We start from the raw sequence: 15,933 nt of genomic DNA on the forward strand, positions 1-15,933 counted from the left end.
TGGGCTGGAGCCTGCCTGGAGACGCAGGGTACACCCTGGACAGGTCGCCAGTCTATCGCAGGGCTAACACAGAGAGACAGACAACTACAGTCACACCTACGGCCGATTGAGAATCACCAATTAACCTATCGAGCATGTCTTTAGAGGGTCAAAGGGAGCCAGAGTACCCAGAGAGAACCCACACAGACACAGGGAGAACATGCAAACTCCACACAGAAAGGCCCCACTCAGCCGATGAACCTTCTTGCTGTGAGGCATCTGTGCTAACTACCACACCACTGTGCCGCCCCAAATCTTCGACATGACATAATTGGACTACTTCAAGCTGTCCCTTTATTCTTCCTTTTTCCTTATGTCAATTCAGTAGAGTTGGATAATGCCCAACGTCATAATGCCAACCACTCCCTGTCAGAGGCACCACCTGCTTTCAGCTTTCTTGAAGATAAGGCAGCCCTTGAGAGCACTGAGAGCTCCTTTACTGAGTTCCACCCCTTCCTGGATCTCCTTTTTATTATGTGTCTCTAGTCATCCAGTGTTTTATTTGTTGGATCACTTTGTCTCCGTCCACCCACCAGACTGGTTACACCCCTTGTGCATTTCATTCATACTAGTGTAACCGGTGTAGTCTTCTGCGTTGTGTTTTTTTTTATTCTTGAGAAGAAGGAAGGAGACGTATCTTTGCCCTTTCAATCGTCTATAATGACAAATATGAAACAAAAATGAACAAATGATAGGCTTAATCTCCCTCAAGTGAGCCCCTAAAATATAGTTGATGTCCATCATGCTGCATTAGAATCAAAAGGAATCAAGATTAGCATGGCTGTAGAAGATGACAGATATCCTCATGTGACTGTGAATGTCTGTTTCATTCTGAGATTCCCTTTAACAGCCTGGTTCGTCTAGTTTGCTTCCAGCATTCAGAAACTTGTCATTGAGCCCAGAGTTTCATTCTGACTGCACATGTCTCTTTGCCAAAACAACCAGTTTTCTGTTTTTCATTTGGATCTAAATCAGTTATTGACGTTAATTTTGAATAACGTTTATAATGAATTTAGTCTACCCTCTGACTCCTTCCAATCATTCAGAGCCTCCATGTCACGCAGCTGACGTGTTTCCATCATGCTGATCTTCTCCTTCAGCTCTGTGACCACTGGCACCTTGGCTGTCAGTTTCTGAGTCACACGGGTTAATTCTTCTGTGTGATATTTGTTGTTTAAGCTGGAGCTTTCTGAGCTCGTCAGTGTGTTTCTTCTGCTCCTCACCTTTTTCCTCCTCCAGGTTCTTGTTTCTGTCATGCAGTTCTTTTACTTGACACATAAAAGTAGCACTTTTGTTTCTCTCCCCTAAGGTCTGCTCTTTCCTTTGTTTTATTAAAAGCGAGGCCTCTACCTTTTGTTCCAGCAGCCTGCACCTTCTTCTGTTTTCAGCTCTGAGAGAAACCTACTCACTGAGTTTTTTGCTTCAATAATCGCCTTCTTTGCTTCTTGATCTTCCTTTAAAGCCATTGCATCAAACCTGAAGTTAGTCACTGTTTCATGGAGCTGTCTTTTAATGTTTTCCATCTCTCTTTCATGCTGGCCTTTCATTTTGGCTGTCTCCTTTTGTGCTCTGTCTGAGTTACTCATCTAACTGCGTTTGCAAATGAAGAGTGATGTCAGCTTCCTTCTTCTGGCTGTCTATCTCTAAAAATGTCTCCTAAATAGCCCTCCTAAACTCCATCTCTGTTGTATTTTGAGGTGTCTATTAGTTCCTCCTCAGTTTTCTTGGCAACTTCAATCTGTTTCTGCAATCTGGCATTTTTATCTTTAAGATGTTCTATTTCCGTCTTCAGAGAAGATATTTAATTTACCCCAAATTCCTGGTCATTCTCTGATTTTACCTGCAGCCATTTCAACTGCTCTGAGGCTCTTGTTGTTTGTCATTGCTCTTACCGTCAGCACAGTTTTAAATAGAATTAAATAAAGTCCAAAGGCTTTTAGGCTCAAAGTCCGAAAATCTATCTATCTGCAGATGAACTGGAATAAACGTCAAGTCTGTCACATCTTATCTTATCTTATCTTATCTTATCTTATCTTATCTTATCTTATCATCACATGATGCCATAGTTTATTTTATTTATTTTTGGACTGGTAGGTTGATGGGCTGCTATCTTTTTACATTATTCCAAAGATTGCTGTATCCTTTTTATCAGTTTAGTAGGTCTTAGTATGTGTTATTATCCAGTCATTTGAGAAAGAGTGAAGAGAATTCGATTTGGGCTCTGAGAGGACATTGTTGACCATGACTTACTTACTTATTCAAGCTGCTTTGTAACCTACCTTCACCGCTTTGCTCCATTTCAACAGGTTTAAGTCTAAACTAGTGTACATTTATCCATGCCTAAATGATCTTTCTGTTAGTAAATGTGATTGTGTGCCATGATCATCATCATCAATCTTCAGATGCTAAAAACATCCATCCAAGAGGCTGTTCATGTTTAATTAGATTTTATTTTATTCAACAAACTGGTCCAGGGTCATGGAAAACAAAAAGGTCCCGATCTTAACACAGGCCAACTCCTAACTTGAGACACCGTGGCTTCAGTTTTACAACCAACAGGAGCACAAAACAGTGTCTGTCTCTAGAGAGAATTTGCCTCTTGACTTTGTTTTTTTTTTTTTTGTTTTGTTTCAGTGTAGCACTGCATACAGATGGTTCACAATACTGTGCGTCAGTAGCTCCACGGCAAAGCTTTGTGACTTATGTCTGCTACCAGAGACAAGCAGACTTAGTGGCTCTTTGACCTGTCGAACAGCTGCTTGAGTTGGCTCTGAGAAGTGGCCTCTTTCTGCTGCATGAGATCAGTGTGGCCCTTGGTAACACCCCAGCCATCGGGGGAGGACATGGAGGGACATAGGGGACGACCAGAGGCTGGCTTCAGGTTCTCCCAGTAGTCACGACGGGCTCTGAAAGACAAACATGAATATATTGAATATTTATTCTAGTTAGATCTCACTGGTGCTAAAGTGCCAGTATTTCACATATGACTGAGTTTAGGTGGATGCTTATGGTATTTGGAGACGGATTAATAGTTGGTTCCTTACCTGGCTCTGACCCAGGGCTTGGTGTGCATCTCCAGACCAGCACCCCAGTTGCCATGTTTCTCTGATGCAGCTGGAAGGTAGCCTCTCTCAGGTGCGAGCTCCTCTGCTACAGCCCTGATGTGATAAGGCTCAAACCCACAGCAGCCACCAATGAAATGAATGCCAGCCTTGTAAGCCTCTCTGGCGTATTTGTGCATGTCCCATCGGGTCAGAATCCTGGGCTCCAGACCTGTCAGAAAATTCAGTTTTACACACATTTAATTGTTTGTGGTAATCGTGTGCATTGTGACTTCGCTCTAATGTGATGCAGTAAACCATGTGAACATAAAGAATTATTATTATTCTTACCAAAGGGGAACTCTGGCAGATCAATGAATCCCTGACAGCTGCAGTCAGGAGTGTGGTAAGCCAGGGGCTGCACCATGTAGTGAGCCTTCAGCCCAGCCTTCTCCACTCCCTCCTTCATCATCTTCACAGCCTCCACGCAGGTCATGGGGTCAAAGTGGCAGTTGACTCCCACAATCTGGGCACCTACAGAAACACATGCAATGCATGAGCGAACTTTTACCTATAGCTAAGAAAGTAGCTATAGTTTAAGGGACACGGCATCTGTTGTTTGGAGTTGGATTTGCAAGGTAAACATCTGGTGCTGGTGACAGAACAGAACAAATACCGGGCACAGTTTTGGCACGTAGACTAATCCCAGTTAAAGCTATGTTAAAACAGAAGTCTCTTATGTCATGTCCGTCAGTTAGAAATGTCTGTGCCATGTTATTAAAAACTGGTTTGTCACACCTAATCATGAGGACAAATGTCAAATTTCAGGCATCGCTAACAAAAAAGAGTTTCTACTGTGTGTGACTGTATTAATACAGTGAATACAGTCTAATTACGTAAGCCAGAACAATATCAAGTTACGCTCATGAGTAATTTGGGATTTTATTAATGAGAAAAGGCCTCTCACCTGCTTTGACCAGTCTAACAGCACACTCTGCTGGTGACACACCGTGCATGTCTCCCTCTGGTCCAATACACATACAAGCAGCCACTGGCTTCCCTGTCTCCTTCAGCACCTGCACGGCCCACACGGCCTCTTCAACATGCTCAAAGTACTGCAGGACGGAGACACAAGCACACCGTCATATCTTTATTCTCTCGATGTGGGAATTAAATAAAGCTTCTTTTCGTGTTTAAACTCTACCTCAGCAATCAGGAAGTCCACGTTTTTCTTGATGAACACATCAAGCTGTTTCTTCAAGATGGCCTTTACCTCTGTCTCACTTTTGCAGCTCAGGTAGGATGGGGTCTGGCACACTCCTCCGGCAACCAGAGCGTCGCCCTCATTGGCGACCTCTCTGGCCAAATCGCAGGCGGCCTCGTTGATCTGAGTTCCCTGCAGAATGAAGCCAAATGATGGTGGAACAAAGTTTAGAATTTTTACGCATTAAAATATCACCAATTTTGATTAAAAGAGTGAAAATTAAAATCTACAAGTTTATAGACACAGCTAGTGAGCATATTTCTCCATGGTTTACTTTGTGATTGATGCAGCCACTAGCCACCTAGTGGATATTCTTATTACTCCTTTGTGGAATGATGCCTCATTTAACTTACAGTGAAGGTGAGCTTGTTGCCCCTGTTCTCCAGTTTGTCATCACTGGCGTAGAAGGTGAAGGTCTGCATAACATTGGCTCCGGCCCTCAGGAACTCCCTGTGCAGCTGTCGCACTGAAAACAGGCAAACAAACTGCTAAAGCCTCATAGACTGTGACGCATCCTGAAAGGTGTTTGCAGAGGATCTTGGGAGTATCATAGTTTGTATGGCAGCTTGATCTCACCTGCTTCAGGGTGCTCTGCGGCAGCTTCTGGGGTCCAGGGACCAGCCTTTACGTAGCCTCTCTTCTCCAGGGCAAACACAAAGCCGCCATCGCCAATCACAATCTCCCCAGCGTTAAGACGCTCCAAGATTCCCTGTGATAATGGATGAGCATTATAGACCAGGACAAGGTTAGTCAAGCTGCAGATGCCACTGCTGAGTGAAGAGGGCCAAAGGGTTGTTGGCCAGGTATCCATTCCTGTATACAAACTCTAATTTGATTTCTGTGATTGATTTCATTACACCTCACTCCCCCTTCTCCCATTGAACATGAGTCATAAAAACACATGTCTATCACTCATTACAAGTAGTACAGCTGTTCTTAGACATGCTGCACTACTTGCAATGACTCATAGACAAGAACCTTTTCATTCAAGACTGCTCGACTGTCAAGTGCAGTTTTCACGTTTTGTGGCCCTTTAATTCATGAAACTTTTGCTCTATCTGCAAGTCATAAAGTGTAAACTGCAAACTAAATAGGGCCTCTGTATTGTGTATGAACTAACTGCAGTACAAGTGGATATTTATCATAATTTACTGCATAAACTTTTAATGTTATAACAGCAATGTCTGGAATGCACTCATTTCTATTTGTATTACTGGGCAGGAAAAATTAAAACTTGAATTTATATTAAGTTAGATTTTTTTAAGGGTAATTTTAGGAATAAATTCTTCTGAACCACTGTGAATTAAAGAACAATTAGATTCACCATATTTCATGACAGCTTCATCGGTCTAATGTCCCCAGTAAGAGTTGGAAGACTCAGTGGTCAGAGAAATGTGACCTGACTTGCCAGTTGTGCACGAGATGCTTTAGGAAGACTGCGACCCAGAATACACACCATGCAAAAACACAACCATAAAAATGTCCCCCAGCTCTCACAACCGCTCATCCACAGTGCATTGAGATATATCAAATATCAGGTGCAAATATATCATAAAGTAATCTTGCATATTGCTGTGAATGGAGTTCCACAAAATTATTGTAACTTATTCTGTGGCCCCTGTTTAGACAAAAGTCCACACATACCTTCTTTGCTGGTGCCATTATCCTGAAGCTGCGTGGACCCCCTGCTTGAGCAGACTTAGAGAGGCTGAAGTGACATTAGCATGTGGCAGAGGGCCTCAATAAATGTCTTGGATGAAGGGGAGGGCTCTGAGTAAAAGCTGCTCTGATTGGCAAGAGGCAAGTTGCACAACTGCAGTGTTTACTCCTTCCCCTCCCCTCTTTGACTGAATGAGAGCATTGTGAGTGTGTGCTACTAGTTTGGTCCGGATTAATTACGGTTCTTGGTGTGTTTATCCGCCTCCCTCTTAGTTTGTGGGTTTCTGCTTTATTGACCAATGAACAGACGAATTCAGAGGGCTCAACTTGGGAGTGGGCAGATGCTTTTAATGAACCAGTTAGGACAGAATCACTTCTTAAATCAGTGTATGTGTGAACTGTGTGACTCAAGTTTTGAACCTTTGTTTTGTTGCAGCAATCTAATAACATTCATTCCACACTGACAACACACAGCATGAACTTAAGTTACTCAGGTTTATTGATTTTGGGGTTTACATTACGACACTCCCTAACTGGAGCATCGCTGTTACAAGTGCTTTTTATATCCCAACTGAACTGGGGAAGACTGCTCCTTATTGCTCTCACTGAATGAAGATAGGGGCTCATCATTGCTTTTGCCACCCTGTCTTGCTCATGCAGATGGCTTGACCTTCTTCTGCATCTCCAGCACATGCTTCATTTCCTGGGAGCTGGTGGACTCTTTGTGTTGCAGCAGGTCAGCGTGGCCTCTGGTCACACCCCAGCCCTCTGGTGTGGACAAGGACGCGCACTTGGGGCGACCAGATGCGGGCAAGATGTGCTCCCAGTAATCACGACGGGCCCTGGAGGAGAGGAAGCGTCAAGTTCATGCAGAAGAATAGAGTCGCCAAATAATTTAATTCCAACAACTGTGCACATTCAGTGTGCATATTTTCAGATGGTTTACCTGGCTCTGACCCAGGGTTTGGTATGCATCTCTAGACCAGCGCCCCACATTCCATGTTTCTCTGATCCAGGGGGCATTGTTCCTCTCTCAGGGGCGAGCTCCTCTGCTAAAGCCCTGATGTGATAAGGCTCAAACCCACAGCAGCCACCGATGTATCGGATCCCGGCTTTGTAGGCCTCTCTGGCGTACTTGTGCATGTCCCATCGCGTCAGGATCCTGGGCTCCAGGGCTGAGAGCAAAAAAATAAGCAAGACAAATGTAAGAAGCTACCAACTGCATGATGATTGTTCTTCTGTTTTTCATGTGTAAGAAAAATATATTACCAAAGGGGAACTCTGGCAGATCAATGAATCCCTGACAGTTGCAGTCAGGAGTGTGGAAAGCCAGGGGCTGCACCATGTAGTGAGCCTTCAGCCCAGCCTTCTCCACTCCCTCCTTCATCAGCTTCACAGTCTTCACGCAGGTCATGGGGTCAAAGTGGCAGTTGACTCCCACAATCTGGGCACCTGGAGAGCAGGGAGAATATATTATTGTTGTGTCTGAAAACACTGTGTGGAAGCAAAAGGACAAAGTGAGAGGCCATGCACTATAACTCAAACACATACCAGCCTTCACCAGCCTGACGGCACACTCTCCAGGCGAGACGCCGTGCATGTCTCCCTCCGGTCCAATGCAGAGAGACGCAGCTACAGGCTTTCCACCGGTCTTCAGCACCTCCACAGCCCACACGGCCTCCTCAACATGCTCAAAGTACTGCAATGAGAGAAACAATGATTTACTATTATACTTCTGATTTAAGTAGTTTTGCTATGAGAATTGAATATGCATAAATATGACATGAATTCACCTCAGCTATGAGGAAATCCACGTTCTTCTTCACAAACACTTCCATCTGTTTCTTGAAGATGGCCTTCACTTCTGTCTCACTCTTGCAGCTCAGGTAGGATGGAGTCTGGCACACTCCACCAGCTACCAGGGCGTCTCCTTCATTTGCTACTTGCCTTGCCAGGTCACAGGCTGCCTCATTGATTTGCACTCCCTGTTGGTTTTGTCGACGATGCACAACACATATTGTTTATTGGTAGTAAAACAGACACCTGGAATACGCTAAATGTGCTCATATTAGCTTATCTTTTCTATTAAGTGGGATACTCACAGTGATTTTCAGTGTCTGACCCCTGTTCTCGAGTTTGTCATCACTGGCGTAGAACGTAAAGGCCTGCATGACATTAGATCCCGCCCTCAGGAACTCCCTGTGCAGCTGGCGCACTGATGAAAACATACTCGTTTAAGTCATGTTACAGCTTTAGATTCATGCATCTTCCGTCTGGAACGTGTTGGGATATCAGTGTATGCAGTCTTGTCCTACCAGCTTCAGGATGTGTCACGGTAGCCTCGGGAGTCCATGGCCCAGCCTTCACGTACCCCCTCTTCTCCAGAGCAAACACAAAGCCACCATCGCCAATTACCACCTCCCCGGCAGTGAGACGCTCAATGATACCCTGGATGAACAGAGAGATCTGTGAACACGCTCTAGTTGCGCTCTACACTGAAAGGATTATAAGCTTATATCTAAACTGTAGCTCTCTAATAAGAGTGAAAGGGGACAGAGCAGACAACTGTAACTCATAAAAAGGTGAAGTCATGTTGTAACATGGCTGAGAAACTGACAAATTCTTTATAAAGTGTTTATGTTGCAGTTCAGGTACAAAGGTGCAAAGATAAAAACTGTCCATAGCTACAGATTCTGCAGTGATCGCTTTAGTCTGGCTATTTCATAAACCACATGCACATACACACACATGCATAAAATCTTCACTGACAACATTTTACTTACAAAACGACTGTCCAACAACCAACAGGACAACTATGACGTACAGTTACAATGCATCATATTTAAGCATTGCATGCTGGTTCAAAAAATAACTGTTCTCCGCAGAACGACATGTACCATGTCGCATGCAGACGATGATGTGATTTTACCTTCTTAGTTGGTGCCATCTCTTCTTTCTTTCTCTCCCCGTTTCAGTTGCAGCACTAAGCACTTGGTAACAGCGAACCCCTCTGTCAACCTGAAGAGTGCCGAGAGCAGCTTATCACCCGTTTTATACTGCCCAAGGACCATGGGAGGATTTTATTTCGGTGCCAAAACCATGTTTAATTTCCACATGCCTATTTGGACATATTGTGCAATGTAGCCTGTCTCAAAGATCAATGAAGAAGGTACAAGCTGTAGCAGATGGGTGCAGGTAACACAGGGGCAGGAGTTTGGTACGGAAAGCCAGATCTGCCTGTGTAATGATTATATTGCCAGTCTAGCCAATAATAACTCTTGTTTAATATTAACTCACTGCCAAGCTACTTGTCAGAAACCATTCTTTAGAAAAAAAACAGTGGGCCACACATAAACTGCACCAGGTACAAGCCATTGCTTAACAGGCCGGAGCCGTTTTAAGATGTCACCACTGGAGAAGGCTTTTGACGGGTTTCTCTCTGTACATGATTGCAGCAACATCAAACCAGATTCTTCATGTGTTTTTATCCAGAAATATCCAAGTTAAAGGCATTAAAGACTTACCTCTCTGCTGGAACCTTTTCTAAAGGCCTGAAAGCTTCAGCTTGTGTTGTGCACCTCCATCAGCTATTAGTCTTCACAACTCAACTGACTGACTGAAACTTCTACGAGGGTATTACTTTATAAAGTTCTTCTTCATCTTCTGTAACCGCTTGCCCTGTGAAGGGTGGCGGGGGCGCTGGAGCCTATCCCAGTTGGCATCGGGCGAGAGGCGGGATACTCCCTGGACAGGTCGCCAGTCTATCACAGTGCTAATACAGAGAGACAGACAACCATTCACACTCACATGCACACCTATGCCCATTTTAGAATCACCAGTTAACCTAACAAGCATGTCTTTGGACAGTGGGAGGAAGCCGGAGTACCTGGAGAGAACCCACGCAGACACAGGGAGAACATACAAATTTAACACTGTCGGCCTGGATTCAAACCCGGAACCTTCTCACTGAGAGGCATCGCTGCTAACCAAAAATCCTAACCAAAAAAATAGATTTGTATTTGAGTCTTGCAACACTACATAACGTGCAGAACTGATTTAAATACTGTACAATGAATGTAGAAATGTTTTTATAATTCTTTTGTTGTTCTTCACTATCCTTTGGCGAGGCTGGTCGGGTAAAACAAGACATCTGAGGTCACTTTAAGAGCAACCGTATGTTGTTCAGATGAAATGTTATTTTGCTTTATTTTGTTTTCCTACAATTAAGCGAATTAAAGTAATTGATGAAAATAGTTGCAACGTGCTTAAACCAGAGCTTTGTTGTGACCGGGCTGCCAGTATTATTCTGGATTTAGTCACAGCTACATGTAGCTCATTGCAGGTTAACTATTAACACCTAATTTTATTCCCGCTGTCTTCATTGCTATTCCTTGTTTTTTCCATCCACAGATGCATTGTAGTGTTTATGCACACACTCACACACACACACACACACACACACAAACCGGCAGATATGGGCGTATTGACCTTCAGTGGCACTGGCGGTGCGTAGTTCTGTCAGCTCTGGGTCTATCCGGTTTCAGGGGGAATGTTACAGATAGGCCTTCCCAAAGTGTTTATTAACAGAGTCAAAGTTCAGAAAACCTCCTCCAATCTATAGTCCACCATAGGATTTCATCAGCTTGCAATTTACTGCAGCACATAAAAGTGCACTCTTTCGCAAATTTTCTTTTTTCCCCCACATTAAAGCTGAAGTAAAATCTAATTTAAATGCAAAAGTCTGAGGAAATCAGATAACACTTTAACTACATGGTTAAACTACACACTTTTGCGTATTATGTAATTTGCTGTGTTTTGAATTCAAATCCCTAAAGTTGCTTTAATGTTTACTTCACTTAACCATGCTTTTGGAGGACACTGTATGTCTTGAGGAAAAATAATATGTTTACACTTATGCTCACAACTGGATAAAATAGAGAAAAGTGAACATGAGTACAAGAAATATTTGGAATCTGTGCATGTTTGCATCCTAACTAGTAATTCATCAGACTCACAGCAAACTGAGGTGTAAAGTCCTTTTGCACTGGCTATATTTAGAGAGGAGTGGTCTGTTTACTATAAGGTGTAGTAGTTTAACTAGCGACTCTAAGGGAACCCTCTGAACTTATTCCCTTCAGGCACTTCTACTGGCTATTTCTTCACGTATTCGTAAGTGTACGCTTGCCTGTTTGTGCCTAAGAGCAGAAATAACTCAAACGTGTCAGATGTCATCAAGGTGCTGATTCAGGCGGCAGATCTCCACAGTGGAAGGAACCTCAAAGTGCACACACTGAACCACAACCCTGGTCTGAAAAGAGCTCCACATGCACCAGAGTGAGCACTCCTCACCACACCTACCGCCTGTAGCACACGGCACCGACTGACCTAAAGACTTATGTAATACATAATGAAGGCCTCGGAGAAGATGGCCTTGATAAGGTTTTAAAAGTTGCCTTCTTTTGGACACAGTAAGTAGGTGTTTTGTCTCATTCATTAACTCAGATGCTATCACATAAGCAACACCAGGCTTTACATGTCAGGCCTTGTGGCGTGAAATCTATTTAAGTGTATATCTGTCCTATCCAATTTCCTCTCAGCTATTCCAGCTATTCCAGTTGATGCATCAGACACTGACCAACAGCTGTACTGAATGCTTTTTTTTTTTTTTTTTCTCTCGTGGCCGCAACTAGTTCTTGCAGGATGAAGCAGGAACCGAGGCCGTGCGTCAGTGCTGTTTCAGTCAAGCAGAAGGTGAAAGGAGAAGGACAGGGGGGAATCCAGCCCACTCTTCACAGCGGGCTGGACCTGGAGTTGTTTGAGGCGCGAGGACTGGGAACGAGGCAGGCTGGGAAAAAGGCCAGATTCTGAGGCAAGAGAGTGGAGGAAGGGAACGCTGCAAGCTTGCTGTGGAGAAACACGAGTGTAACGTGAATGACCTGGGCTGACACTGATAAAACGGTGGTTAACTATTGACTCCTGACAGACTGATAAAGTGTTGGAGTTGTAACATGCTCTTTTGGCCATGTGACAACCAAAATATAAAGGTTTGTGGAAAGGTTGGTGCAAATACTGTGTTATTCAATGTTATTTCAGTTTACTTGTGCATTGCAATTTATGGGGATGCAACAGATTATGCATATTTATGTTTCTGGCTTGTTTGTGTTTGTAAAATTGCTGGAAAATGACCTGCTAGATGCAGTGAACCAACCCACCTCTCAACGCCTTTTCTCCCCATGATCTTCGCATACGTTCAGTTTTCTGTGTTGCTTCACTTTCCTGATATAGACGGACTCCCGGTGCCTCTGCAGCCCCCTGTTTACCTCCACCCCTTCCTCTGGTCCAATCAGGCTGAAGACACATTCTGCTGAAACCGTCAATTCTTTGTGGATTTGTAGGCCACAGAAAGACAGATAGGGAGAGGGACGCTGAGTAGGAGAGAGAGAGAGAGGGAGACAGAGAGCACTCAAACAAACTTGCTGTAGTCTTTGCAGGCTCCTTTATTATCTCTCAAATGTTGCATAACTGTTTGTAAGTATTGGCATTTAGTCAATTATTCTTAGGTTCTGACTTTTTTTTAAAAGTTACTAAACAAAACAAAGATGACAACGTTAGCAATTAAATGTAATACTACTTTGAGACACAAGAGGGCAAGATAATACATTTTCTTCAGGGATAGTAGCCTCCTCTCTCACACATCCAGTGTTTCCAGAGCACTTTAATGAAGGATCTAAGTGGCCTCAACTTCTTACTTAAAGACTCCAAGTAGCTTTTAGCCAGTTTGAATTTGACTGAGATTGAGTTTGAATCTTTTCTGTGACCCCGTTTGGTTTTCCTTGGGTTTCTTTTCTGTTTTTCTTTTGTAAGCTTCTTCCTTTTTTTGTGTCCTGCTTTACTTGTCTGCCTTTCCCCCCTCTTTGATTAAATGATTGGTTTAATCCTCCCTCAGTAGTCTCACCTGTGCCTCGTTAGTCTCAGTGTTTGTATATACACCGATCAGCTACAACATTAAAACCACTGACAGGAGAAGTAAATAACATTGACTATCTTGTGACAATACAATGTTCTGCTGGGAAACTTTTGGACCTTGCATTCATGTGGATGTTACTTAGACATGTAGCACCCACCTAGACCAGACCAGGCACCCCCACCCCATAGCAATGACACTCCTTGATGGCAGCAGCCATCCCCAGCAGAATGCAGCCTGACACAGACACACACACAAAAACGGTTTAGGAACAACTAAAAAAGAAACATGAAGAACAGCACAATGTGTTGACCTGGCCTCCAAATTCACTGGATCCCAAACTGATCAAGTATCCGTGGGGTGATCCACAGAGGCCCATCCCCTCAACCCATAGGACCCAAAGGCCCCACCACTAACAATATTATGTTGCCAGACACCACAGGACACCCTCAGAAGGCCCATGTCCATTCTCTGATGAGTCATAGCTGTTTTGGAGACATGAAAGAGGCCGACACACTATTAGGCAGGTGGTTTTAATGTTATACATGATTGGTGTACAGTCAAGTCGTCTGTTGAGTTATCTGCTTGTTCATATACCCATGTGTTTCCCGATCTTTGTCATTTCATCCATTTCAGTCCTACCTCCTTACAACACAACAACAGTATCAGTTTGGGGTGGTGGCTTAATGCAGAGAAGAGAAAACATGTTTTAATATGCTTAGTTTTATGCACAGGCTCTAAAAGGCAGAAGAAAAGCCATTACTTGGATGTACAAGAGAATGTGACATTAAACATTATCTAGATGAGATAAACTCCTGGATATTTAACACTGTATAAAGACTAAGCAACTGTGAACAGCACAAAACAATATCTATATACATATCTATATCCATGTACACATTTAAATCAACCGAAACAAACAGCTGCAGGATTTTGAAAAGCACTGCTGAGGACTGGTCATGCTCAAGTTGTTGGTGTTTCTCTTTTGTTTGTTAGCAACCACCGACATGTTGTCCAAGTGCAATCTGCAGAGTCACCTGCATCCAAGATTTGTGATGACTTTGGCAAAGCGCGTGGCGTCAGAACGCTGTTGGAGCTGAAGGCCTAATGTGATTTTCTAGAAACGTGTCAGGAGATGCTGCTGCGTCATTCCTCTCGTCTGCAGGTCTGATTTATACGTCGAGATTCGTACAAGAGTAGAAGCTCTGTCAAATAAATAAGATTTGAGTAAGCAAATAGTCTAAATATTTAAATAGTGATCCGCAGAATTACCTTATAAGATGATTTGGTTTATGTGTTTGTGTTATGAGTCAGACCCAGATTGAACAGCTGTTTTTGTTCGAAAGGAAAATAAGATACAACCAAATTATCTACGATGGTGAAAATGTGGTTTTGGCCGCAGCGTCGACATGAGAGCATTTTACCTTCTAACAAAGCTGCGGCCTGACTCATCTGTTAAGTTCTTATTTGCTGTGCTTTAGCGGTCAAAGTCTTCTGTCACATCTGTGTCATACTTTATTTCTGTCTTTGTTTCTGACCTCATTTCCAACATCAAACTGTATACCGCTGGGAATTTCCCCCAAACAAATCTGGACATGATGAGTTCTCTCCTTGTTTTCCACATGTATGGTCTCCGACCACACTGTTGTGTGCAGTATGTTCATGTTTACTTCATTAGAGTAAAGCATTTTAACCCCCACTTAACTGTATATTATATTTTCTGGATAAAACTATTTATTCAATATTGTATTCTTGCTCTCAACTTAAAACTTGAGCTAGTAAATCAGTCAATAGTCTGTCTTCTTCAGATGTGCATGATTCACGTCATTTCTCAGACACTGTAGTACAGAGAGAGTCAATGCAGACCCATTTAACACATATCAGAAATAATACATCAGAGAGTTGAATAAATTCATTGTCAATAAGTATCAGATTAATTAGATAGCTCAAGACTAAATCAAATTGTGGCATTAACAGATTTTTTGTGCCACTCTCAGACACCAGAAATACATTGTAATCTGATATATCACCACCCGGTGCTGTAAGATTGTGTTTAAACAGATGCTCTTTACACAATTAGGAGATGTATGGAGAAACATCAGCATTTGTTTTGACCAATATCTGTCTGATTAAACCTGTATTGGGCGAGGAACCATATTTGGTAAGTGGTCATTTTAAATGGCGTCCCTGTGGCTCTGAGTGAGGTTTAGAAGCATGTGGTTTTTACCCAGCCAGCCAATCAGAGAAGATCAAGGCAACATCCTCAGGTCAAATGTGGTCTGCAAGGTCCACCTCTGCATGAACGCTGAGCGTAACTGCTTTTTTAGGTACCATGAAGAAGTGTCCTAATGTTGTCTAATGTGATAATGTGTATGTTGACAAGTGGTGACAAAGGGTTAATATACGTCTGTGCTTTTAGCTCTGGTTTGGTCTCCACCAACTCCTTGGGGAAATAAGTTCATTCATTCATTACCTGTAACCTCTTTATCCCCTATAAATGGGGCGAGAGGCAGGGTACAATGTGGACAGGTTTCCAGTCTATCATGAGGCATCAACATAAAGAGACAAACAACTCTCATATGTGCAATTGTGGCCAATTACGAATTACCGGTTAACCTACCATGCATGTCGTTTGACTATTGAAGGAAGGAAACTCATGCACGCACTTTGAGAGCATGCAAACTCGACACAGAAATGCCCCAGCTGGCCTGAGGTTTAGTACCCAGAAACCCAGATACACAATATATTTTTTTATTTTTGTGTTTCCCACGCTCGTGTTTCTACCTGTGAACGCTGGCGAAGGATCCTCTTATTGTTGACCATGCAACTTTTGTCCTGACCCTGTCTGTTTGACTACGTACACATTTTTAGCCAACCAACCAACCAGCCAACAAATCAGCTTCTTATTAGAAACTTCCAACATGATTTATCTATTGATAGTTTTGTAGTGTAGCTACTACGTTGAA

At 43.1% G+C, this 15,933-nt stretch overlaps 2 protein-coding genes across 2 annotated transcripts; both read right to left on the minus strand.

Annotated features, from left to right (window-relative positions):
• Positions 1–2,063: 2,063 nt before the first annotated feature.
• LOC311492361 (betaine--homocysteine S-methyltransferase 1) lies at positions 2,064–6,040 on the minus strand. The gene is made up of 8 exons (XM_084550622.1): positions 5,989–6,040; positions 4,921–5,053; positions 4,698–4,810; positions 4,285–4,476; positions 4,048–4,195; positions 3,432–3,614; positions 3,084–3,312; positions 2,064–2,945 (listed from the first exon to the last, which is right to left on the minus strand). Exons 1-8 carry the CDS (start codon positions 6,004–6,006, stop codon positions 2,768–2,770), a joined length of 1,194 nt encoding a protein of 397 aa, XP_084406748.1. The 5' UTR covers positions 6,007–6,040; the 3' UTR covers positions 2,064–2,767.
• A 471-nt stretch (positions 6,041–6,511) lies between these two features.
• LOC311492470 (betaine--homocysteine S-methyltransferase 1-like) lies at positions 6,512–8,950 on the minus strand (the record flags this gene model as incomplete). Its single annotated transcript, XM_084550762.1, has 8 exons — positions 6,512–6,845; positions 6,950–7,178; positions 7,273–7,455; positions 7,555–7,702; positions 7,797–7,988; positions 8,106–8,218; positions 8,319–8,451; positions 8,933–8,950. The coding sequence occupies 8 exons, from the start codon at positions 8,948–8,950 to the stop codon at positions 6,656–6,658; spliced, it is 1,206 nt and encodes a 401-aa protein (XP_084406888.1). The 3' UTR covers positions 6,512–6,655.
• Positions 8,951–15,933: the final 6,983 nt, after the last annotated feature.

The sequence above is a fragment of the Chelon labrosus genome (assembly GCF_963514085.1).
Source record: "Chelon labrosus genome assembly, chromosome: 9".
In the NCBI taxonomy this organism is placed as follows: Eukaryota; Metazoa; Chordata; class Actinopteri; order Mugiliformes; family Mugilidae; genus Chelon; species Chelon labrosus.

Bases quoted from the DNA above. Each gene is read 5' to 3' on its own strand.
- LOC311492361 (XM_084550622.1), bottom strand. The intron at 4,811-4,920 runs GTGAGATCAAGC...GCCTGTTTTCAG, and splicing joins CGCAGAGCACCCTGAAGCAG to TGCGACAGCTGCACAGGGAG. The intron at 2,946-3,083 runs GTAAGGAACCAA...TTTGTCTTTCAG, and splicing joins AAGCCCTGGGTCAGAGCCAG to AGCCCGTCGTGACTACTGGG.